Raw genomic sequence first — 24,639 nt, 5'->3', positions numbered from 1 at the left:
GGGCATGCGTTGGGCGTTCCAGTGTTAAAAACTTTAAAAGGAAACAAGAAAAACATAAAACAAGTGAAGTAAAGTTTTTCGTAGAACAAAGGTTGCTCAAAATAACCTTTTTCAAAAAAAATGCAATAGAGGGTTAAGGGGATTGACATTCAGGTGTCCACGTGGTTTGTGAATGGTCCCTACAGTATACAGTATCTTATAAGAATGAAACGAATCATTTACTTCCTGATTCCTTACATTTGTCCCGCAATTTCTAAATGAAAAAAGTTTTTCAAACAATAAATCAAACTACTTTTTACGAAGAGAAGTAATTGAGAAGGAATACTCATATTTCCCTAAAATATGTCGAAACTTGGCATTAATGCCAATCGTTTGAAAACTAGAGATACAGGGTTAGGGTTAAATAAAACTGAAAAGTTATAGCATTATGGATTTCAATTGGTTTTTGGAATATTTTCCAACAGGTAAGGTTTTACTCAACATTATTATTTTTAAAACATGTGCTGGGGTAGGCCACACAAAGTCCATGCACTATTTTGGAAAAAAAGTTTTTTCAATAGTGATTAGAATAAAAGTTACGTTAAAAATTCTTAGTTTAAATTCCGGGGTGACTTTGATAGTCAGAGTTTTTCTTGTTAAAATCATATTTAGGATGTTTAAACTTTATCTGTACGTTGAATGTACCATTACTGAAGTTGCTGATATTGTTTTTAAGAAAAAAATCAATGTTTATATTTAAGTTTATAAGCTTTTTAACAAAATAAATATAAATTTTAGGTAAAATTGTTAAAATGTCGGAATTTTGCCTGAAATTTGCAAAAACTAGTTTTGTTTATAAAATTATCGATTTATATTGCAATTCGAAGCACTAATCGCAAGTTTTAACATTTTACATGAAATTTGTTCAACTGAAATTGCCTATAAATATGAAGTTTTTTTTTTAAATTGTGTTTCAAAAACACATATTATTTATTATTTACAAACTTATTTTACCTTCTCCTAGTGGAAAATTGTCCAAAAAATCCGAAAATGCATTCCGTTTTCCGATTCAAAATCATGTTCATTGAGAAAATCAGGACACTCTGAGAAGTTTAAAATTATGAGTTTAATCACCATTTTCTTAACTTTAGTTTACTAACTTTTTAAACTTTTCAAAATTTCATGAAAAGTTCTTTTTGAGGTTCTTTGAACACTTTTCTACCACGGTCAGAATGATTCTAAACAATTCCGTACGTATTTTAATTGTATTCTTCATTTTGCGGAAAAATCGCAAACCTATCAAAGTCACCCCGGCTATCAAAGTCACCCCGTTTTACGGTAAAAAAAAACCCTTTGCTCTTTTGTTGGGAGGTAATTCTTGTCGAAAGCGTTTCACCACATCACGCATTTTTATGCAGTTAACAGCTTGTGCAACTTTGTTCAACCTTTACTTCAAATTTAACTGCATTAACACACAAACACGAACACGTTCTTTGAGCTGAAACAAACGGAAACGCATTCAACGTGCCCATGCAGTTTCAATGAGTTTAACACACTCCAGAAATAAGTAATCTATTAAATTCATTTATTATAATCGTTCATATTAAAACTAATCGTTCTAGAAAACATTAAATATTCAATACAATTATTCTCAATAAAACCGTATAATCGTGGTCCTGCCCTTAAACACCAAAATCGTCTCTTGTAACAATCATGGATTGTTACAAGTCGCGATTTTTGGAAATCGCTCTCCGCTCGCGATTCAAGATTCGTTGCGGTCCCAAATAAACAAACCCCTTGACGACGCGAATCGGGTGAGATCCACCCAGTGGATGATTGTGAACGATCGCTTTGGTGTGAGTTCCTTCTTGGTTACACAGCGGGACTAGCAACGCGTTGTTTTTCTTGAGAACAGTGGCGCTTACTGTGTGTGTATACCTTCACTCATTGATCGCGCGATGTGATTTTTTAGCGACCCTGGTGGTCTCCTATTGATACACAACATGTTCCCGAAGCTAAATTTCATTGATGTGCACATATTTTGTCGTACAAATTATAAATTGAGGTTCAAAAATCCTAGGAGTTTTTTTTCAGATGGGTAATTCTCTACCAACTCACACGAAATCGGGAAAAGTTGCCCTGACCCCTCTTCGATTTGCGTGAAACTTTGTCCTAAGGGGTAACTTTTGTCCCTGATCACGAATCCAAGGTCCGTTTTTTGATATCTCGTGACGGAGGGGCGGTACGACTCCTTCAATTTTTGAACATGCGAAAAAAGAGGTATTTTTCAATAATTTGCAGCCTGAAACGGTGATGAGATAGAAATTTGGTGTCAAAGGGATTTTTATGTAAAATTAGACGCCCGATTTGATGGTGTACTCAGAATTCCGAAAAAACGTATTTTTCATCGAAAAAAACACTAAAAACGTTTTAAAAATTCTCCCATTTTCCGTTACTCGACTGTAAAAAATTTTTGGAACATGTCATTTTATGGGAAATTTAATGTACTTTTCGAATCTACATTGACCCAGAAGGGTCATTTTTTCATTTAGAATAAAATTTTTCATTTTAAGGATTGTTTTTTAGAGTGTAACAATGTTCTACAAAGTTGTAGAGCAGACAATTACAAAAATTATCTATATCTTACTTATTTATCTATATCTTACTTATTTTGAGATTCTCTGTCTATTATAACTAAAACCAAAACATCTTCTCACTCTCACTAAAAAAATATGACTGAATCAAAATTTGTGATAGAACTCATGTATCCCTGTTCACCCAAGATAAGGGCACACAGTTACAATTAGCTCCATGTTGTTGTTGATTTTGTTAGGGGATCTTTAACCCTATGGGTCCTTTGCTCCCGAATTGACACAATTTAAAACATCGAGTACCTCTTAATAAAAATATTAAAGCACATGTGTAACTACTTCTCCATCCTCTGTTTAATTTGTTCTCCTATGTACCAGTAAACTTTTACAACATTTGAACCAAAACCCCTTATGAATGAAAGTAATTAAAATGATTATTTAACCTTTAAAAATAATCTAGAATGTTCCAAATATATTTTCAAGCACATTTCGCTGCGATTAGAAAAGTTTTTATGGTAAACGAAAACTGGTTCTAGATAAAATCTTAAAACACAATACTAGATTTCGCCCTGGTCGAAAATTGGATCGAATGTTTTTTCATGACCCCAGAAATCGCCCACTTTATTTTATTGAAATAACCTTTGGTAAACGTTTAAAACAGGAAAATCACTAGATTTTCATGAAATTCAGACATACAGTGAACTAATGAATTATTCATTTACATTATTTTCGGACAAAATTAGTTGTTTTCCCTCATTAACATTATTACCCGCTGTAGTCTAAATTGACAAAAATATGGCGGCTGCAGTAAGGCTTTTTTTGAAAAGCTTATAAAAACTTAATAAACAATAGAAATTCATTAGGAAAGATTCAATTAGTACTAGAAATGAATGAATATGTAAACCTGCATAATAAATTCAACCAAAAAACGGTATGAGTTTGCTAAATACAGATTAAATCCAGTAGGTGGGCGAAAACTGGAGCAGGGCGAAAACTGGGTCCTCTACCCTACCACAATTCTACAAACGCTTAAAATTACGGGAATCTTCTCCAAAAATAAAACCAACGGTTATCGATTACGGAAAAGCCCCCAAGCTTCAACCAACGTTGCTCTGCCGTCACAGCTCCGTGATCATCATCGCCATTGGGGAACTCACTATCACAGTGCAAGTGACTGCCGCGACGATCCCCGATCGTCCGTCACCAGCTCAACCATCATTCATCAACACTGCTGTCTGTCCCGGGACCGTCCATCCGACCTTACTAATGCCTGCCAGTTGACTGTCGATCGTTAGTTGGATCGGTTGATGAGAGAGCGAGAGTGTGAGCGCGCAAGAGTGAATTTCACTCCGATGAGCATCAAATTTTGCGCTGGTCTTCGTGTTTAGATTGTTATCGCCGAGTTGAGCTGGAGTCGTCGTCGTAGTGAACGCGTTTGCCTGATCGGCACTGTCAGACTTGTTGTTTGTCGTACTCGTACATCGCGGAATTTGTTCTGAAGAATTGCGGAAGACGCGTGCAGAATTCCAGCAGAACTGTTGGTTATCGATCAGCGCATTACGTCACCTGAAGATCTGCCCGGACGCCGTACACGGAACTAGCAGAACATCGTAAACCGCGAGCATGGAGTCCGCTGGTCAACGAAGTTGCGTAGTGCTACTGTGTAAGTGTTCTGTACGTCAACAACTACAACAACAAGTTGTTGTTCAAGCCATGCAAACTTTCTTCACCACGGCAGTTCTGGTCTGCAGTCGCTTCTTGTTTGGTGAATTCCTCCCGAGTTTGGAGGTCAGAAAAAGTGGTTTAACCGGTAATTCCTTCACGTCAACGCCGAGACTCGTTCTACAACTTCCTCTGCCCAGTGGGGTTGATGATGACGGCGGTCACGACCAAGCAGTTTTGCATTGAACTTGGACTTGCCGTTCATCGGCGAGTAGTTTTAGTTTTAGCTTCTGTAATTAAGATCGTTATCGGGTCGCTTTGCTGGAGCTCTGTTTGTAAGCAGTAGAACGTCGTCATCAGCCTGCAAGTAGTAGAAGTGGAAGCGTAACAGGCAAGGGGTGACGGAGGTAAGGAGACGAAACGTTCGATCAAAACAAAGAAAGAAAATGTAGGTTTCCGGGTTTTGGGAAGGAACATGTTCGCAAAAAAGATCGTTAGAGATTTGATTAGAGAAAGTCATTCGTAATCGAGTGATGATTAAACAAAGCATCTTGTTGGGATTGTTGAGTTTAACAAAACATCATCATTACCTCAATTTCATCCAAAATAGTCGTTGTCACAAGATAGCACACGACAGACCAGGTGTAATTTTGGAAGGTGGGTAATTCTCCGCCAACTCACACATCAGTTGCCCCGACCCCTCTTCGATTTGCGTGAAACTTTGTCCTAAGGGGTAACTTTTGTCCCTGATCACGAATCCGAGGTCCGTTTTTTGATATCTCCCTTCCATTTTTGAACATGCGAAAAAAGAGGTGTTTTTCAACAATTTGCAGCCTGAAACGGTGATGAGATAGAAATTTGGTGTCAAAGGAACTTTAATGTAAAATTAGACGCCCGATTTGATGGCGTACTCAGAATTTCGAAAAAAACGTATTTTTCATCGAAAAAAACATTAAAAACGTTTTAAAAATTATCCCATTTTCCGTAACTCGACTGTAAAAAATTTTGGAACATGTCATTTTATGGGAAATTTAATGTACTTTTCGAATCTACATTGACCCAGAAGGGTCAGTTTTTCATTTAGAACAAAATTTTTCATTTTAAAATTTCGTGTTTTTTCTAACTTTGCAGGGTTATTTTTTAGAGTGTAACAATGTTCTACAAAGTTGTAGAGCAGACAATTACAAAAAAATTGATATGTAGACATAAGGGGTTTGCTTATAAACATCTCGAGTTATCGTAATTTTACGAAAAAAAGTTTTGAAAGATTTGGTCGTCATCGATCATGGCCATTCATGGTCACCCGCGACAGACACGGACGACGAAACAAAGAGAAACGCAAAAAGTAACTTTTTCAAAACTTTTTTTCGTAAAATCAAACCCCTTTTGTCTATATATCAAAATTTTTGTATTTGTCTGCACTACAACTTTGTAGAACATTGTTACACTCTAAAAAATAACCCGAAATTTTAAAATGAAAAATGTTGTTCTAAATGAAAAAATGACCCTTCTGGGTCAATGTAGATTCGAAAAGTACATTAAATTTCCCATAAAATGACATGTTCCAACAATTTTTACAGTCGAGTTACGGAAAATGGGAGAATTTTTAAAACGTTTTTAGTGTTTTTTTCGATGAAAAATACGTTTATTCGGAATTCTGAGTACGCCATCAAATCGGGCGTCTAATTTTACATAAAAGTCCCTTTGACACCAAATTTCTATCTCATCACCGTTTCAGGCTGCAAATTGTTGAAAAACACCTCTTTTTTCGCATGTTCAATAATGGAAGGGGTCGTACCGCCCCTCCGTCACGAGATATCAAAAAAACGGACCTCGGTTTCGTGATCAGGGACAAAAGTTACCCCTTAGGACAAAGTTTCACGCAAATCGAAGAGGGGTCGGGGCAACTTTTCCCGATTTCGTGTGAGTTGGTAGAGAATTACCCAGGTTGAATATTATCTCTTTTATGCTATAATTTTAACTCAATTTAAACTGAAAAAGTGAGATTTCGCCTGGTAAGCGGATGATCGCGGTTCAAATCCCGGCTCGGACCAACACAACTTAGCATTATTCGTGAATCTCTTGCGAGATTTATTTGCTGTTCAACAGAAATTTTCTACCGGGGATTTCCAGCCACTTTTATTAAGCGAGCTTGAAATGAAAGAAACAGATTCACAGTAGTCATCGCCACAATGCAGTTGTCATTTAATTTCGGATTGATGCAAATTTGGAGCAATCGAGTTTACTTACAACTGGGTTATCCAATATTGGGAAGACTATTTTAACCTTACCTGGAAAAAGAAGAAAATAATGTGTTATTATTTTATATAATGATGCTTTCGATATTGATCAACAACGAATACTGACAAATAAAAGGGACAAATTTTAAAGGGACAGGCCTGTTTAAACAAAGATTGAAAAAAGCAATTCACTTGTTCGACGAAAACACTCCCTTAAACCTTAAAGTTAAACCAATCAAACAACGTTCACCATGTTTTGGTTTGGAAAACTTTACGCAAACAGAGAGCATCCGATTTTCCTCCTCCAATAATGTTACCATTTCCAAGTGGCCCCTCTGAGCGGGTGGGTTGTGTGGGTGACCACGTCTTCCCCAGGATGGAAATTTTCGATTCCGAGACCACACAACTCATTTTTTCCCCTCTTCTTCCCTTCCCCAGTTCTGCTGGCATCGCTCGTGTCATCGGAGACCGTGTCCCAGCACCAATCAAACCAGATACAAACGAACCTGCCTTTATCGCTGCCACCACCACCGCCGCCATCGTTGGACCCCGAAGTCGTTTCCCTCAACAATGACTTTGATTGGAAGCTGGTAAAGGTGCGTCGCGTATGGCCCCCCAAAGGCCGCGGAATTCTTCCGGTGAAGTCTCTTTAAGGTTTTTTTTTCTTTTCTTCTTTCTATCGTTTTAGGAAGTTTTCCAGCGCGAGCAACAAAACACAATTTTCTCGCCGTTTTCCGTCAAGTTGCTGCTCACGCTGCTGTACGAGGCGGCAGGTGAAAACAGCACCACCAAGCGTGAACTCTCCAAGGCCCTGGTCGGGGTGAATCTGGACAAGAGCCGGGAGCTGTATCGGGAGTTCCTGGAAAGTTCAACGGTTCGTACGATTGTAGCGTCAAAATCGATACACAGTTTTAAGTTTGATGTTTTATCTTTCCGTTTTTGGCAGAAGGAGAACGGCAACTACGAGTTCAACATTGGGACACGTGTCTACGTGGACGATGACGTGGCGAACGTTACCGCCAATTACACCGAACTGGTGGAGTGGTGCTACAAAACCAACATCGAACGGGTTGACTTTGGCAAAACGACGGAAACGGTCGCCAGGGTGAACGACTGGTGTTCTAACATTACCCACGGACATCTGAACGAGCTGGTGACTGAAGGTAGGTTCGATAAAAACAAGGAGTTTCAAATCATGTTCATCTGTTAATTTCAGATCACATCAAAAACTCGGTGATGATCATCGCGAACGTACTCTTCCTGAAGGCTTCGTGGCGCAACTCCTTCGACGAGAACAACACCCGCAAGCGAGAGTTCCACGTCAGCCCGAACCACAGCACCAAACCAGAGTTCATGGAACAAACCGACATCTACGCGTACCTGGACGACCCGGAACTTCAGCTCGAGGTGGTCCGACTACCGTACAAGGGTCGCCTCTTCTCGATGTACATCGTGCTCCCGTACGCAAACCGAACGCTGGACCAAATGGTGTCGACCCTAACGGCGGACAACCTAATCAAACTAGAGAGTAAATTACTCCGCGAAGAAGTGGTTGTGGTCATCCCCAAGTTCAAGTTTGACTACGGAGCCACCCTCAACGATGCCCTGACCACGCTTGGCATTTCCGAGGTGTTCACCAACCGGGCGTCGCTGCCACAACTCTCGGGAGGACTAAATGAAACCCTGCAGGTCTCCAAAATACTCCAGAAAGCCGGCATCGAGGTCAACGAAAAGGGAACGCTTGCCTTTGCGGCGACGGAAATTCAGCTGGTGAACAAGTTCGGAATTGATGACAATCCGATCGAGTTTATAGCTGAACGGCCCTTCATGTTTTACATCAAAGACGAGGAATCGGACGCACTGTTGTTCGTGGGGAAGGTGCAAGATCCGATGGTGGCGCCAGGGACCCATGGGACCACGAGGAATGCAATCTAGGAGCGGGCGGTGCTACCAATTTTACTAGTTGAGCTTTATTACGTTTAGTCTCGGCAGTAGTTTGGGGATGGCTCGCAGTGAGTGGAGCTGAGCGGAAATACTCGAGAGATTTTGTTCAGGAAGAGAGCCTTTTTGGAGTGACGTTACACAAATTATGTTATTATCTATGACTAAATACAACTTTTACTATAAATCTCTTTCATTACAATCTTAAGTGAATCACATGTACACATTTTGACGTAATTAACGTATACTGCAACTCGTGGCCTCGTGGCGCGGTGGTTAGCGGCTTCGGCTGCCGCTCCCTAAGTTGCTATGGGGCGCGGGTTCGATTCCCGCCTTATCCTCCTGGCTTTCTATCGGATAGGGAAGTAAAACGTCGGTCCATTAGCGTAAAAGAGGTTTTGGGTGACTCACCACACATAACCTTCGGACGCCTAGAAATGAGCAGCAAACTTGCAACAGATACCACAAAAGACCCGGGGGTCGTTTAGGTGGATTGCTTTGCTTTTGCAGCTGTTCGCAAATATGTCTCAATAGAATGTACATAATTTCAAAATCGATTTTTCAGCACAGCATTTTTTCTGTTTCTGATTTTATTGAAATTTCAGTAAACTATCTGTCAAAGTGACAAATGTCAGTTAACTCAAAATTCAGTAATATCTTTAATACTGAATCGTTTACTGAAATTTCAGTTGATGAAAATTCAGTAAAACCAGAGCCGTTCCTTAGGTCTACGACGCCCTTGGCGAAGTATCAAATAGGCGCCCCACCCAAATTTACAAGCAAAAAAACAAATTATTCGCTCTACAGCATTGTCTTGGCATTTTTTATTGCGAGATTCCTACTCGAAACTAGGTGTCCGAAGGCTTGATTGTTGAGGCAAATTGCAAACCTCTTTTTATACCTTAGCTTCCATCCACCCCGGGATTTGAACTGACAACCTTTGGATTGTTAGTCCAAGTGGCCAACCTCCTGTGGCCGAATGGTTACGGGTTTCGCCTCATAAGCGGAAAGTCATGGGTTCTTCTCAGGGTGGCAGCCTTAGGTTTAAGTTCAGAGGTAGCAGCAACCGTATGAGTATAAAACGGTTGCTTCACGTGCTCTTCAAGCATGTGATCGATCTTGGGATATTCCTTTGCGCCTCTTTCCCAAAATACTTTCCTCGTGTCTTCGCATGTAAATAATGCCCAGCCGATCGGTATAGGGGGATGGCGTCGCTATTTTTAGACCACGTTTTCCACTTTTTCTCATCGAAACCGACTACTTTATCGACTTCATTTTGCTGGGCGATATAGGACGCCGTCTATTTTTAGACGATGACTCAGCACTTTTCCACTCTTGCACTTATAAAAACCCGATGGCAGCACGATGTAACGCCACGTCCCTATTGCACTGCAGTCCAGTCGCATTGTCCAGATCAGAGCAAAGGGAACACCGCAAAAGTAGCACCGCAAAAAGACAATTGTCTTTACAAGACCCCGCGCGGCAAATAATAGCTGCTGGGAAGAGCTTGAAAATGACACAAAAAAATTGTCACCGCGGTTCTAGCGATACATAGCGCACAAGGCACAAGGAATGGAGTTTACAGCATCTGGACGGAACAGCACTTTCCCTCTCAATAGGGACTGTGTTATAGATCTGGAAATGCTTAATAACAGTAAAAATGGGTAACACGATACAATAGTCCTTGTAATCAGGATTCCATGTCTTAATACTCAAACAGAAAAAAAAGTCCAAGTGCCTACCAGCGACTCCACCGAGGCAGGACCAAGGGAGACGACTCCTACACCTGGACTGAGCTATCGACGTAACCCTCTAGGTTAGACCGGGGCCAACTTTACTACCCCGTCCGACGGAAGGCGTGATCAGACAAATCTCGTCTCGAAAAATGCCACCGGGACCTTCCGGGATCGAACCCAGGCCGACTGGGTGAGAGGCAATCACGCTTACCCCTACAACACGGGTCCCGGCATTTACAAGCATTTTTTTTAAAGATTTATGTTATTTTTGTTGATTGTATAATTGCAATTGGAGTCCTGAATGTGATGGATGAAATTAGAAACACAGTTTTTTATGTTTTATTTTTCAAACTGATATGAGGCAGGTTGAATTGAAAATTTATTGTAGGAATTATGTTAACTGAATATTTTCTTAGATTTCATAAAATCGATAATAGGAGGATGGCGTCGCCATTTTTAAATCACGTTTTCCACTTTTTCTAATCTAATCTAATCTAATCAGACCTTAGCGCAGCCAATCTTTCGAAGGGATCCTGTAGAGTGTCTTAGGTTAGATGACGCCTAGCACTCTTCTTGTCATTTATTAACATTTGTAGTGCGCCATTGCATCGGAATGCATTGAAACATCACAAGCGTTAAAGCGGCCAGGCCTACAGCGTAAAGCCGTATCGCAGAGATGACTCGTAATTGGGTTGAGTTTGAGCACTGAGTGTTCGAACAACAACACAATTCTGAATCGACAGGGGAGGAAGAAGCGTGGGGACACACCACCATACGCTCCGAGATTTGGTTGTATTCGTTGGGAGCACCATGCTAAGAAGGTTTGGTACTCCGGGACCCTCTGGGATGGGACATTGTATTTCCACGAATGCCCTGGACACTATTCGCCGTGGTTATAGCGCCACAACTCGCTCTCTGTAACAGTATTCCTAATTCCAGTCCACGCGCACCAAGTCGTCATGGCCTAGTGGTTAGCATTTTTGCTTACCAATCCAAAGTACGGAGGATCGAACCCCGCCTCGAGGGACTTTGATTTTTCGTTCATATTCATAATTTCAAATTTATGTGTTCTTAACTTTCTCGTTGGGAGCAGATGGGAATCGAACCCAGAACCATTCGCTTACAAAGCGAACACCGTAACCAGTCAGCCACGGCCGCTCCTAAAATCACGTTTTCCACTTTTTCTGTATCGAAACCGACTACTTTATCGACTTCATTTTGCTGGGCGAGATAGGACTCCGTCTATTTTAAGACGATGACTCAGCACTTTTCCACCCTTGCACTTCAAACAACCAAATAGGGGGATGGCGTCGCTATTTATAGACCACGTTTTCCACTTTTTCTCATCGAAACCGACTACTTTATCGACTTCATTTTGCTGGGCGAGATAGGACTCCGTCTATTTTTAGACGATGACTCAGCACTTTTCCACTCTTGCGCTTAAAAAAACCAGGTGGCAGCACGATGTAACGCCACGTCCCTATGGCAGCACGATGTAACGCCACGCACGTCCCTATTATAGCAGGGTTTTGTTTGTTTTTATATTGCTCGTGTGGATCAATCGGACCGCGCACTGGACTCACAATCCAGAGGTCGCCGGTTCTCGAATCCCGCGGCGGGCGCTCTAAAATTCTTTATGTAAATATGGGTATTAGGCGCTGTCGCTCCGTGCCATACTTTCATACACTTAGCATCCCAGGGTGGCGAAGTCCTTGTAGATAAAAAGGAAGACACTAGTGGTTGGTATTAGCCACAATACAATGGTGGCCGACAGTTATAAATTGGTTATAAAGTCAATTTCTTTTTTCGTTTTTTTTTGTTTGTTTTTAATTTTTTTCCAGATGAATGTATAGAATTGAATGCAATCTTATCTAGTGTTAATTTGATTGTTAAAGCTTACCTGGATTCGTTAAATATTTAGCTGATTTGGCATTGGATTTCATTTTGGTGTAATTTGAAAAAAGAGAAGAAAACCCCTTATTTTTTTTAAATTACAATTTTTCTGCTGTTTTATAATAAAATTCCGTAAAAATCAAATAAATATCATGCAAAATCCAGCGCGGTTCATGATGAAACTTATTTTAATTATAATAATAAGGGTGGTATTTAAAGTTTTTGTCACCCCTGCAAAATCGGCCCAAAATCAGGGGGCAAAAAATATTTATTAAAAAGTTCAAATTTTCAATAGAATTTTAACTGCATTCAACTAAATTCAAAATAAAGTTCATTCTCCTGCGTTAAGAATCATTTTCAGAAAGTTTGGCTTAATAAAAAAAATCTTTGATTTTTTTTGTTGTTGTAAATTTTCAATGCACAAAACAGAAATAAGGTTTTTTTTTGCAAAACTTTTGATTTTGATCAAATCATTCTTTTTTATAAATTTAATTATTGCAAATCAACTTTACGGCTGTATAACGCATCTTCCAATAGTTTTCAATTATAATAGTTTTTATCCTCCCCTTTCGACCTCAATCAGCGTCAAGGAACAAAAATTTTGAAATTTGTAGTCCTTTTTATTGAATCGTCCATACGATGCTGGGAATATTTTGTTTGATTAAAATATGTTATGTTATGTTTTGTTAATTATTTTTGGAATTGATTTTTTTTCATTGGTTTTATTAATTTATTTTTAATTCATAAAATTAAATTTCATAATCTAAGGAATTATTTTTTTTACTATAGCTATACTGCTCTTGATCGAATAAATGTCCCATATTAATTTTCGTAAATTTTGAGTTGTTGATGCAGTTTGGTTCAAAATTTTGTGCTCATTCAGAAAAGTTGAAATCAGAAGGAAATCCAGTTTTTTTCGCGAAAACTTAACACGTAGCCTTATGTGTGGGACAAACTTCAAATGCGTTTTTCTCAGCTTGCTGGGACATTTATGCGAACACGGGCAGTACATGAAAATTTCCAACCTTGATAAAATGTTATTTGTTTGTTTGTAACTGGAATCAATTTTCCCGAAAATAAAAGTTTGAATAGTTTCTCATTAGCAGAGCTTTTTAGACGATTTGAAAAGTAAATGTGTATTTCTTCTGAAATCTGAGTGTGTAGTAGAGGTGGGCAAAAAAAGAGCGAACCGCTCAAAGATCTGGTTTACTTAAAAGAGCGAACGAACCGTGGCTCACAAAAAAAGAACCGCGGTTCTTTTTCAAACTCCGGTCTTTTGAAAGAACCGTTTCAATATGGCATGATTTTTGTTATAAATATTATTTAGTATTAAATTTGTTTATGAGAATTGAAAATGCATTTTCAAAAATTTCAATGCTTATAAAAATTAATCCCAAAAGTAAATGATTTTCTCAACAAAATGAAATTAACTTTTCAGTGTGCAACTGATTGTTCATTTAAGTAAAAAACTTTAAAATTTTAATGAAAATAGAAGTATTATGCACTGAAAACAAATTAAAAAGCTTTTTGGGATCGATCAAAAATATTTTGATTTTTGGTGAAATTCCGTTGTACAACCTAATGCAAAATTTTTTTTTTTCGGTTTAAAAAAAAATATTTTGAAAATTAATGATTGCAAAACATCTGGGGATGTGTAAAATGCATTTTAAAACTTTTTTTTATTAAAATGTCATGCTATTATTTTTTGCGACTTTGGCTAGAGTTGAGGAACATAAACTTTAAAAAATATTTGGTTTGGCCAAATTTATAAAAGTAAAATGTGAAATAACTTATAAAATTACACGATTCTTGAAAAAACCCTATTTATTCAAATTTTGAAAAAAGAGCGAAAGAGGCGAACGAAAATGAGCGGCTCCTAAAAAAGAGCGGTTTTGCCCACCTCTAGTATGTAGTAATTTTTCAACACCGGTTGAGCTTAAACTAATATAGTGATGTTCAGAGCAGCTTGTGTGTCTGAAAAAAATCTTGAAAAAATAATGTTGATTTTATGGTACGGAAATTTCAGCGGAAAAATCTTTGGTGTGGAGCCTTTACATTGTGAGTCCAATTATTATTATTATTATTTATCTGTATTGATGAGCTGGAAGCCGGAGGCTGGCTCAGCTAATTGTGAGTCCAATCGCCGAACTGCAAAAGTGAACATTTGGTCACGGGTATGAATCTTCAAGCAATTTCAATGTGTCAACTTGTTTCAGAAGAAAGTTAGGCATTTTTGCTAGTTCTCACTGTTCTGTGTTCTGCGTGCAGGTCCGCAAACTTCCACACACATACTAACACAAAGCGCCACCAAGAGGAAAAGGTTATTACGAATATTGTTGGCACTTTCGTTAAAAATATGCGGTTTTGCTAAAATAAATAACAAAACCAACTTTTAAGTGTAGTTCGAGTATCAAACTTGTAATTCCTTGCTGATTTGTTAGAAAATTTGTTAAAAATAATAAGTGTTTTAGCAGCTTCCCCTTAGGACAGACATTTCTGTTGTCACCTTCTGTTTACTTGGATTAGCCATGGATAATTTCACAGTGTAATACACAGGGCAGCTACCACCACGCGGCGCCACCGTTTTGAAGGAAAAAAGGATACAGGCTTTTCAGACGAGTTTCAATCCCGTGATTTGGCCCTATTTTAATATCTTTTCGACGTCGTCGTGCTATCTTGTCGCTTTATTGTTTGACCTTGAATAAACAAATACGAGAGCACGAAATGTAAACAATAACAAACACGTTTTGTTTGGCTGACCATTCTGTGCATTGTCCCGAGGTTTGGTTGCTGGAGTCCCGAGTTATAATTACAAATGCTTGTATGTGCGTCAAACGCATCCTAACCTGAAATCCCTTTTGCCTTTTGTCGCACTTACATTAATTTTCAGGGAGTGACTAGATAGCACAACAAGATTGAAACTACTTTTATATGAAAAGTGACAAAAATTTTCGGAGCTTTTTTGGTTTTCATTGAATATCTTAGGATTGAAATCGAATTTTGGGGATCTGTGAAGGTCAAAAGATGTGGCATTGTGAGATGCACAAAATGGCGTTCTTAACTCAATTTGTCCCAAAATGCACGTACGACAAGTTAGCACGACGGCGACGATTTGCCCATTCTCAAAATAAAAGTTCAAGATGGTATGTCAGAGACATAACCGAAAGACATAGGACCAAACAATTTGAATGTGTTTTTGGATTGCTAGTGAAATCTGGAATATGATTATTAGGGTGGGTACGTTTTTCAAAAATTTCTCGAATCAAGTTTTAGTATGGTTCCCCTTGTAGGGCATGCCCATAGGGACTTTCATGCCAAATATCAGCTCATTTGGTTGTAAACTGGCTGCGCGCATCAGGGTTAAAGTTTACATGGGAATTACTATGGGAAATTGGAACTTTTTGTTCAAACGCTCCTACAGGTCTGGGAAAATCACGCGCCAACTTCTGGTATGGTCAGGCCTATGGGGAAAGGTCTGGAGAACACTTTTCCCGAAGAGAGCATATGGATTCGTTGTCCCTAGACCTGGCGCATTGGCAAACAATCCGATGTCTCCGGAATCAACGGTTTTCCCTGAAAAAGCATCAAATTTTCCTTAGCATGCTATGGAAGCATGATGAACACCGCGACGCCATACGCCAGGCAGCTACCACGTGAGAGAGAAACGGCTGGAACTTCTGTTTGCTGGTCACAGCCGGAGAACGGCACAAAAGGGGCGCGGCCTCGAATGCATACGCTCGCTCTGATTGGTCATCTGTCCGATTTGTACTGAAAAATTACTCATTTTGATTGCATGTTTTAAGTGCTTTTACTATGTTTAGTCAAACTATCTATGTAATTGAACGAAAGCTGAAGTCTTCCTCTTTCGATTGGTGGTCCAACCGTCTGGATTGATTCAAAGGGAAAAAAGATATAAGCGTTCAAAATGTCCCCTTTTTTAACGCTTAAAAGTGACGCTTTGGATCGAATTTCTGAACTGGCCCCCCAATATAGTAAGTAGAGACATAGTCCTATGTCAAAAACAAACTATCATGTATTAAACAACCATAACGGATATTCATTTCCTAGCATATATTTTATTCGGATTCCTGTTCAACAGAGATAAAAATAATTTTAATAATCACTTCCCATAAAATCATAACCAACACTCCTCACTGTGACGGATCCTCCACTTTGCCCGCAAACAGCACCGTCCCGGTGGATTCCTCCTCGATGAAGAACAAAAACGGTCGATCCGCCACAAAACGCTCCGGTTCGGTTGCGATGGTAAACACCAGCGACGATCCGGATGCTGACGATGCCGTGCTTCCGGTTTCATCTACGACGATAACCGTCTTCTGGAACACGTCCGAGACCTTCACCGGCAGTTGACCCCCGCGAGAGATTCCACCCAGCTCGGCGTTGTCCTGGAAGATGCGGTTGATTCCGAGCTGCTGAAGGTCTTCTTTGAGCGAGGTTGAGTGATCGATTTTGAACCGAGGCAGCTCTAGCTTGACTTCCGTTTCTTCCATCGTTTTGATGGCTTGGTGGATGGAATCGGCTGACAGGGCGGTCAGTAGTTGGTTCAAGTTGCTACCTTCGTTCGGCAGGATCAAGATCATCGAGAAGCGCCCGTTGACGTACGGAAGTCGAAGGACCTTGGCGTTCAGCTGGGGTGGTTCGGAGTAGTAGTGATCGACGATCTGCTTCATGAACGGAACCTGAACTGTGCGGCCGTCGCCGGTATTAAAGGGTTGCGTTGCTGTGGCAGCTTCCGGGAAGATGTGGGTCCACAGGCCTTTGAAGTAGATGGTGTTTGCCAGAAGCAAAATCGATCCTGTGATGCTTTGGGGAGTAACGAGTTCAGGAATCAATCCACGAGTGCCCTCTGACACCCATCGGTTGATGGTCTGAGCGGCCTGGGGACCCTGCTGGAAGTTGACGTTCTCTACGCTGGAGTTGTAGATCATGCTAACGGTAGAGGTGAACTTTTGCGTCACTGAAACCTGTTCGTCGGCAAAGATTCTACTGGCGGAGATCAGCTGATCGGGATTTGTCTGGATGGCGCCCATTGTATTCACGATCGACGGAGGGGCTGGGTTTACGCCCGCGTCCCGTCCAAGATGGCCACTCAACTCCTGCTGGGTTTGCGTACGAGCACTGGTTCCTTCGTACAGCATGTTTAGCAGATATTTGGCGGAAAACGTTGACACTGCAACATTTCCAGGGCTTCTGGAGAAGATTGTCTGCAAGCAAATACAAAAAAGCCAAAACAAATCAGTGAGAATTACCCTAAGTAAATATTGATAATGGATTGGAAGAAGCGTTAATTTCTCGCATTCAATAATGAACTCCGCAAAACCGTACCTTTATCAGCTTCCAATCGAACTCATCGTCCTGCGTTGGTTCCGGCATCGGCTCAATCTCTGCATTGCGAGATCCAACAGGTCGCCTCCGAGCGGCTAGGGATTCCCCACTGAAAGCTGGTTCGAAATATTCCGCATAAAATCAACTCTATTTCTGGTTTCCAGCATAAAACTCGACTTACCGAGGCTTATCAGCAGCACCGCGCACCAGAAGAACCTGTTCTTCTTCTGAGTCATGATAGATCGCGGAATAAAACAAAGAGGAAAAATAAAACCCACACGAAGTACACGATGCTACTAAGTCGGCCACTCGAGTTCTACTGGACACGATCGATGAAGGCACCAGACCTGACCGATCGGTGCGTCGACGAATGATCGTCGTTAGAAGAGAGCTTGGTGATGCTCACTCTTGGGTTGAGAATTTGGAAAATGAGTTCATCGATGTCGTTGCATCGTTTTGTATTTCTTCGATTTTTCAAAAGCAGTTGGTTATTTTTGCAACTTTTTTCATACAATTTGAAGATTGTTCTTTTTTTATTTTTTGTCCGTGTTCATTCTGAATAAGTTTTGTTTGCTGTATTTTTTATTCTATTTTTAAAGTGCCATGTCTTTATTTATTTCTCTTAATCATATATTGTGTTTTTCATATGTTTGATCTTTATTGCATCGTATACCTCTGAACAGGTCTTAATTATTTCTAGAACAATTTTCCATTTTTGTTTACATTTTGCATTGTAGCTTTGCGAGAGTAAATATGGTAGTGATCGATCTCACATAAACTTTTTTAAACTGGATGTAATTGGTGGTGTTGACAAAGGCAACTGGGTAGATAAAGTTTTGCCACCAGCTTTAGACGTGCAAGACTTTGTAAAGTAAACTTCTGGAGAAGTGATTTGTTGCTATCGAGAGGATCGGGATCGATTATCAAGGAAGCTGTAGCAAACAGCGACCCTTCATACAAAAAAAAATATTTCTGAATGTTACATAATTTTAAGGTCACACATTTGCACGTCATTAAAAATTTAAATTTAAATGTAATATGATGTTTATTTGCAACAAATTATACGTAAAAACATGATTTTACGTGTGATTCAACCGTTTACGTCGAATCTCAAGTTTACATCAACTGAGTTTACATGTGATTCATTTTTTCTGTGTCGAGTAAATTCACATATTTTTTTCTGTGTACATCGTTGTCGTAGTGCAGACCCGTAATGCTATGCTATGCTATGCTACATTTTGCATTGTAGCTTTGCTTGTATTTTACATAAATACTTGTTAATGCAACTTGGGTGTTGAAACATTGTCCCAATTCCGAAATATTAAAGTTCAATAATTTGTTGCTTGAAGAAACAGTGAGCGTTAGATGATTAAGGGGACGATTTTTTTTTAAATTTTAATTTTTAACTTTAATTTTTTTGTTTGTTTATAAATGAGATCAACTGAAGCCAACTATGAGCTTTCTATTTCGAAATCTCATAATTGTTCGGTTTTTCGTTACAAGTAACAAGTCTTCACACAATTTTTGCAGCTGTACATACAAATTGGCTATTGGCTATGGAAAGAGGGGAGGGGGATTACTGAAAATCAAAATATTTCTTTAATCCAAATAAAACTACCTACAGGCAAATAGGGCCTTTCTTACAAAATTGTAAAGTAAACCCGGTAAAAGAATGCAACTTGTTTTTATTTTTTGTAGCATAATCTTTCTAAAAGTGCGACGATTTCTTGATCTTTCGAGCGAGTACGAGCTGAGACTCATAATTTACAGTTCAGTATGTGATTTTGCATAAAACAAAAAAAAAATGAAAAAATAGGGGTAAAAATAAGACACAAATCCCTAAAATGGCTCAGTTTATGGCGCAAAATTTCAAAAAACGTGCGTTGTTGGAAAGTTGGTTGCATCTAAAAATAGTTTTGGCCACAATTAACGTTCCAAAATTGTGAATCTATAGAAACATGTTCGTCCCGACAACATAGTTCTCAAAAATCAAGCTTCAAGTATTGGTTCTCGAGTCAAATTTTATTCAAAAGAGCGCATCAAAATCAGTGCGGCAGTGCGTGGCCTAATGGTTACGCTGTCCGCTTTGTAAGCGGATGATTCTTGGTTCGATTCCCATCTGCTGCAACCTTCCATCGGATGAGGAAGTAAAATGTCGGTCCCGGCCTTGGTTGTTAGGCCGTTAAGTCATTCCAAGTGTAGGAGTCGTCTCCATGCCATAAGTACAAACAACACACCAAACCAAGCCTACTCCGGTGGAATCGCTGGCGGCGGTTGGACTCACAATCTAAAGGTCGTCAGTGCAAACACTGGGGTGGAAGGTTTCTTGGAGTAGAAAGAGGTTTGGGTGCTCTCCCCATTCAAGCCTTCGGACTCCTAGGTTCCAGCAGAAACTTGCAATAGAGACTACAAAAGACCCGGGGGTCGTTAATGTGGATGGTTTGATTTTTGCATCAAAATCAGCAAAAAATGCCTTGGGACAATTCCTAATCCGTGCACAAAATTAGAAAGATCCCTGAGTAAAGCTTTTTTTCAAAAACAAACCTTAAACCTTTATTTTGCAAGAAAGGCAAAAATGATTATCTAGTACCAGATTATAAGTAAAAAGTATTAACATTTATCTATCCAACGTTCATATTATTTTAATCAATTCTAAATGCTTTTTCTTCTAATCCAAATTACTACTTTTAAATAAGAAACCGTCAATATCTCAAAGTGGAATAGATATTTTTATCATAACTTTTTAAAGATTATTGGAAGATTTGCTTTTTAGCTTTTTTTCGTATTTTTTTAATTTCAATTATTTCTTATTTATTCTATATCTAATCTTTTTAATTCATGAGCATGAGCATGAGCATGGTTGACTGCCAATGAGCTGCTACTCCGTTATTGACAGATCAGCTGAAATTAAACAATGAATCAAAAATGATCAGTGGGAGCCAACCATCCGTTCACTGTTTAACCTCTGAAGATCTCTACTTTATTAGTCAATACTGGCGCTCTCCCAAGAAGCCTGCAGTTCAACGAAAGAGAGAAATGTTAGTCCGATAGTTGAAGTTGCAGACTCATCAAGCACATAGTTTTTCGCTTTATACTTGTTGATACCACTTGAGACCGTTGAATCCACAGCATCTCCTTCAAGCATCACGAGATTAATATTATTTTGGGTTAGTAGGATGAGGTATTGGCTTTTCGATGCCTCCCGAGCTACGACGCTATGGGGAGGACTTTCATAACTGACCCGTCGGCGAGCCTTCCGAGCAACGAAACTATGGGATGGTCTTTCTGGTTAACACACAAAATCACTCACGCATAGTTATTTTGCTCCACTATTACCTCGACGATTCAAATTGTCAGTGCGTCTTTCGATCATTATATAGAAATGGCTTTTTCACCGCAAAAAAATAAAACCTTATTCGAAAAAAATTAACACAATCCATCCGACGCCGTGCCTTCCGATCAACGATAAAGGAAGGGCTTTGAAAATCACAAACAATTAATTAAGTTTAAAAAAGCACAAAAAAACACCAATTACTCAACGAAAAAGATACAAATAATTCAGTAAGGCAAGCGCGTGGCCTCACTGCCCGCAATCGACTGAAGTAGGGAACACAATTAACAGCCTGTTAATTTGGAACACAATTACTTCGACAAACTCAACCGACGGCCTGCCCTCCGATCAACGATGATAAAGGAAGGACTGATCATTGCTAGCAAGAAATAGCACACATAAAAACACGATCGATCCTGTCAAGCAAGCACGTTGCCCCACCGCCCGCATGCGACACACATAATTCACGACAAAAGGCACACAAAAAAAAATCACTTTTCACTCCGAATATTTTTTACGACCACGCGCTCCCTTTACAAATTATGCACTCACCCCATACGAACAGCAGCACAAAAGCACACAAAAAAAAATTAACCTGAATAATCACGACTTCGCGTCCCCACTTCCAGCGCACCAATCCTATATCAAATCTTTTTAATTCAATCGAAAAACCCAACATCAATAATGTTATAAACTACCTTGGTGCAGATTTGGTGAGGAACACTCCTTTTAGATTGTTTTGTAATGTTTAAAAAAGTTAAATTCAATAAATACTCATGAATATTTCACCAGTTCATGATGTAAAGTTTTTTTAAATTTAAAAGTTTTTAAATTGTTATTAACCATCACTTTTAAATGTGCATACTAGCCAAACTTTCATTATTTCATATATTTGTCGCTAAATAAGAAATTTTAACTTGTGCTTCAAAAAGTCATCGTTTTGCAACATGCTGCACAAACTACTAACGAAACACAATTAAAAGCAAGGCACGCTCAACCCATAAATTTTACAGTTTCTATTAATTTTTTATGTCTGGAAAACCCAGAATTGAACCAGATCCCCGTACGCACACCGACATAAAAATCCCAACCCGGCCGCGAGTGTCAACTTCACTCTCTCCAGCTGATCTCTCGTTTGGCTTCATCCTCTCGAATCAGGTTGACTCGCGAATCATCACCATCATCATTCTCGGATTCTCACCGCGCGAGTTTGTGTTCAGTTGCTGCCGAAGACCGATCAAGGAAGGATCACTTTTTTGAAACCAGACACCACGAGTGAGCGCTCCAAGATGAGCGCAATTTTTGTGATATTCTGTAAGTGTTTTGACGATTTTGTAAGTGTAAGGTTTGAAAAGTTTTTGAGGCTTTGAGTTAATTGGGTGAGAAGTTGGAGAAGTGTTTTGTGTAACCGGCATTTTTCAAAGTTTCATCAAAAGTTCATCTTCCATCAGCAATCCCACTTCAGCGATGATAAGGAACGCCACCGGATCGCAATGTTTACGTGACCCTGAATTCTAGAGGTTGGGGATTTCAGCTGTTCTACGAAAAGTGGCACACACCGCGCGCTTGATTTGTTTCACTGGAGTGTGACGTGCGCCATTTTGCGTTGAAATCACCCCAAAACTTCAATGTTTAGGATTCTCATTATCATACACCCAAACCCAACCCAAATCCAACTCCAGCGTCAATTTGCAGTGTGAATCCCCCCAATCCGTACAAGGTGGTGTGCCATCCCATCTTGAGTCCAACGAACTGGAAGTTGCTGACTTTGCCATTGACTTTGGTCACCATAGAAGAAGGAAAAAAAAACCGGTCAGTCGAGTTCTTCGCGCTCGAGAGATCTTGAATTTCTTTATCGGCCTCAACCGGCGACTGCCGCTGCTTGTTGTTTTGATGTTCTCCCTCTCCAAGCTGTGAGTTGGTGTGTTTGCTTGTATGCGCGATGTGGGAATTCCCGGGTTCTCTCGTTGGCTTATAGTGTTGACGGCATCAGCTTTGTGATTGTCAGCTGTGCGGTATTGACTACTTCGGTGGTAAGCTGAACTGTACGGGTTTTTGGGATTTTTATGCTTCACGATTGCCGGATTCGGTTTATGACCATGGCCTAGTTTAGATGTTAGATTAAATTATAATTTGAACTCTTTTTTTCACATTTTCACAGGCTGTGTTCTAGCAGCATTCAGCGTCAAGGCAACTGATGTGGAAATACCTGATGAGGGACCATTTCGCGATACAAGAAATGTTGAATTTGACTGGAAGCTAACCCAGGTAAGAACTCTAATTGTTAAATCTTGTTAAGGTTACACATTAGTGTTGAGATTTCCAAAAAACTGTTCACGTCGTTTATGGACCCCTAAACGTTAACTAATTTTTCTCACCCTAATACAAAACCTGGTATTCCACAGAGCATCTTCTCAACGCAACGCGCCAACACGGTGATCTCGCCATTTTCGGTAAAAATCCTCCTCGCCCTACTGTACGAGGCCAGCAACGATGCGGCCAACATCGGCGAAACGCTCACCAAGCGCGAGCTGCGACTGGTGCTGGAACCGAACGGTAACCTGAACGACACCCGGTCCAAGTACCGCATGTTCCTGGACTCCGCTTTGGTAGGATCATTTTACTGGTTCTCGGTTATTTTGAAATGACTAACATTGTTTGCTTGTGTTCAGAAACCCAACTCGCTGTACGACTTCCAAATCGGCACCAAGTTCTTCGTGGATGAGTTCATCGACGTCATCTCCAAGTATCAGATCATCTCGTACGAGTACTACAACGCCACGGTGGACAAGGTGCCGTTCTCGAAGCCGCAGGTTGCGGCTAAGCAGATCAACGACTGGGTCTCCAAAACTACCAACGGTCGCATCAACGAGCTTGTTAATGCTGGTGAGTTTTTTTTCAAAGTGTAGTTGATGACATGAAGTAAGTTTGTCTCTACTTTTGCAGAGGGTGTGGAAGGAGCCGTCATCACGCTGGTGAACGCCCTGTACTTCAAGGGACTGTGGAAGTATCCGTTCCCGGAGAATGGTCCCAAGCGTACCTTCAACGCAGCTGGTCGAAAGGTCCAGGCCAATTACATGGAACAAAACGCCCAACTGTACTACGACGATTCGGCCACGCTGGGAGCTCAGTTGCTGCGAATGCCATACCAGGGAGGCAAATTCGCCATGTACTTCATGCTGCCTCACCAGGGTCAGACCGTGGACGATGTTGTGAGCCGTATCACGCCGCAGAGTCTGCACCAGGCGCTGTGGTACATGGACGAGTCGGACGTTAACGTTACCATTCCCAAGTTCCGGTTCGACTTTTCCGAGGAGATGAACAAGCCTCTTCAGGATGTTAGTATCAAGCGTTGCCCGTTTGAGTTGATGGTAAAAATAAAATAACAACGACCACTTTCAGATCGGAATCCGTGAAATCTTTTCGACCAACGCATCGCTGCCACTGTTGGCCCGCGGCAAGGGCACCCGGGATCAGGTCCGAGTGTCGAAGGTGTTCCAGAAGGCCGGCGTCACCGTCAACGAGGTGGGCAGTGAAGCCTATGCCGCTACGGAAATCCAACTCGTCAACAAGTTCGGCGGTGACGGCACCCAGATCTTCAACGCCAACCGGCCGTTTGTGTTCTTCATCGAGGACGAGCACACCGGTTCGCTGCTGGTCGTAGGAAAAGTCGAAGATCCCACCAAGTGAGAAACTCCTTGGCCGGGAACACGCAATCACCCTTTCAAATGAATAAAGAATACTCTCGCTAATGGGAATTTGCCTTGTCCATGCCAAGCACGAGTCCACAAAGCTCTTTCTATGGTTCGATCCGGTCAAGAACGTAAATAGAACGTGCATTAGATGCACTTGGCTGCACTAACAGCATTTTGGGGGGAATTATTTACACTTGATGGGTTTTTTTTGCCATTGTTCACCGA

At 40.3% G+C, this 24,639-nt stretch overlaps 2 protein-coding genes across 2 annotated transcripts; one reads left to right on the top strand and one right to left on the bottom strand.

Annotated features, from left to right (window-relative positions):
• Window positions 1-3,873: 3,873 nt before the first annotated feature.
• LOC6050011 lies at window positions 3,874-24,496 on the top strand. The gene is made up of 13 exons (XM_001866648.2): window positions 3,874-4,233; window positions 6,911-7,068; window positions 7,161-7,346; window positions 7,419-7,635; window positions 7,689-8,398; window positions 16,410-16,481; window positions 16,632-16,805; window positions 21,892-22,033; window positions 22,881-22,987; window positions 23,125-23,328; window positions 23,392-23,605; window positions 23,666-24,057; window positions 24,122-24,496. Exons 1-13 carry the CDS (start codon window positions 4,194-4,196, stop codon window positions 24,407-24,409), a joined length of 2,904 nt encoding a protein of 967 aa, XP_001866683.2. The 5' UTR covers window positions 3,874-4,193; the 3' UTR covers window positions 24,410-24,496.
• Window positions 16,077-17,720, bottom strand: LOC6050005 (serine protease inhibitor 27A). Its single transcript, XM_001866645.2, has 3 exons — window positions 17,570-17,720; window positions 17,389-17,504; window positions 16,077-17,267 (listed from the first exon to the last, which is right to left on the bottom strand). Exons 1-3 carry the CDS (start codon window positions 17,622-17,624, stop codon window positions 16,194-16,196), a joined length of 1,245 nt encoding a protein of 414 aa, XP_001866680.2. The 5' UTR covers window positions 17,625-17,720; the 3' UTR covers window positions 16,077-16,193.
• Window positions 24,497-24,639: the final 143 nt, after the last annotated feature.

The sequence above is a fragment of the Culex quinquefasciatus genome, chromosome 3 (genome assembly GCF_015732765.1).
Source record: "Culex quinquefasciatus strain JHB chromosome 3, VPISU_Cqui_1.0_pri_paternal, whole genome shotgun sequence".
Lineage (NCBI taxonomy): Eukaryota > Metazoa > Arthropoda > Insecta > Diptera > Culicidae > Culex > Culex quinquefasciatus.
The sequence above is the reverse complement of the archived record's forward strand: the minus strand, read 5'-3'. Positions and strand labels throughout refer to the sequence as shown.

What these genes read in the sequence shown, in the direction of transcription:
- LOC6050011 (XM_001866648.2), top strand. Translation starts at nt 4,194, where the DNA reads ATGGAGTCCGCTGGTCAACGAAGTTGCGTAGTGCTACTGT. An exon ending in AAGTTGCGTAGTGCTACTGT is followed by an intron (nt 4,234 to 6,910) that starts GTAAGTGTTCTG and finishes TCCCTTCCCCAG; the next exon opens with TTCTGCTGGCATCGCTCGTG. An exon ending in CCCATGGGACCACGAGGAAT is followed by an intron (nt 8,399 to 16,409) that starts GCAATCTAGGAG and finishes CTTCACCGGCAG; the next exon opens with TTGACCCCCGCGAGAGATTC.
- LOC6050005 (XM_001866645.2), bottom strand. Translation starts at nt 17,624, where the DNA reads ATGACTCAGAAGAAGAACAGGTTCTTCTGGTGCGCGGTGCTGCTGATA. An exon ending in GGTGCTGCTGATAAGCCTCG is followed by an intron (nt 17,505 to 17,569) that starts GTAAGTCGAGTT and finishes ATTTCGAACCAG; the next exon opens with CTTTCAGTGGGGAATCCCTA. An exon ending in TCGATTGGAAGCTGATAAAG is followed by an intron (nt 17,268 to 17,388) that starts GTACGGTTTTGC and finishes ATTTGCTTGCAG; the next exon opens with ACAATCTTCTCCAGAAGCCC.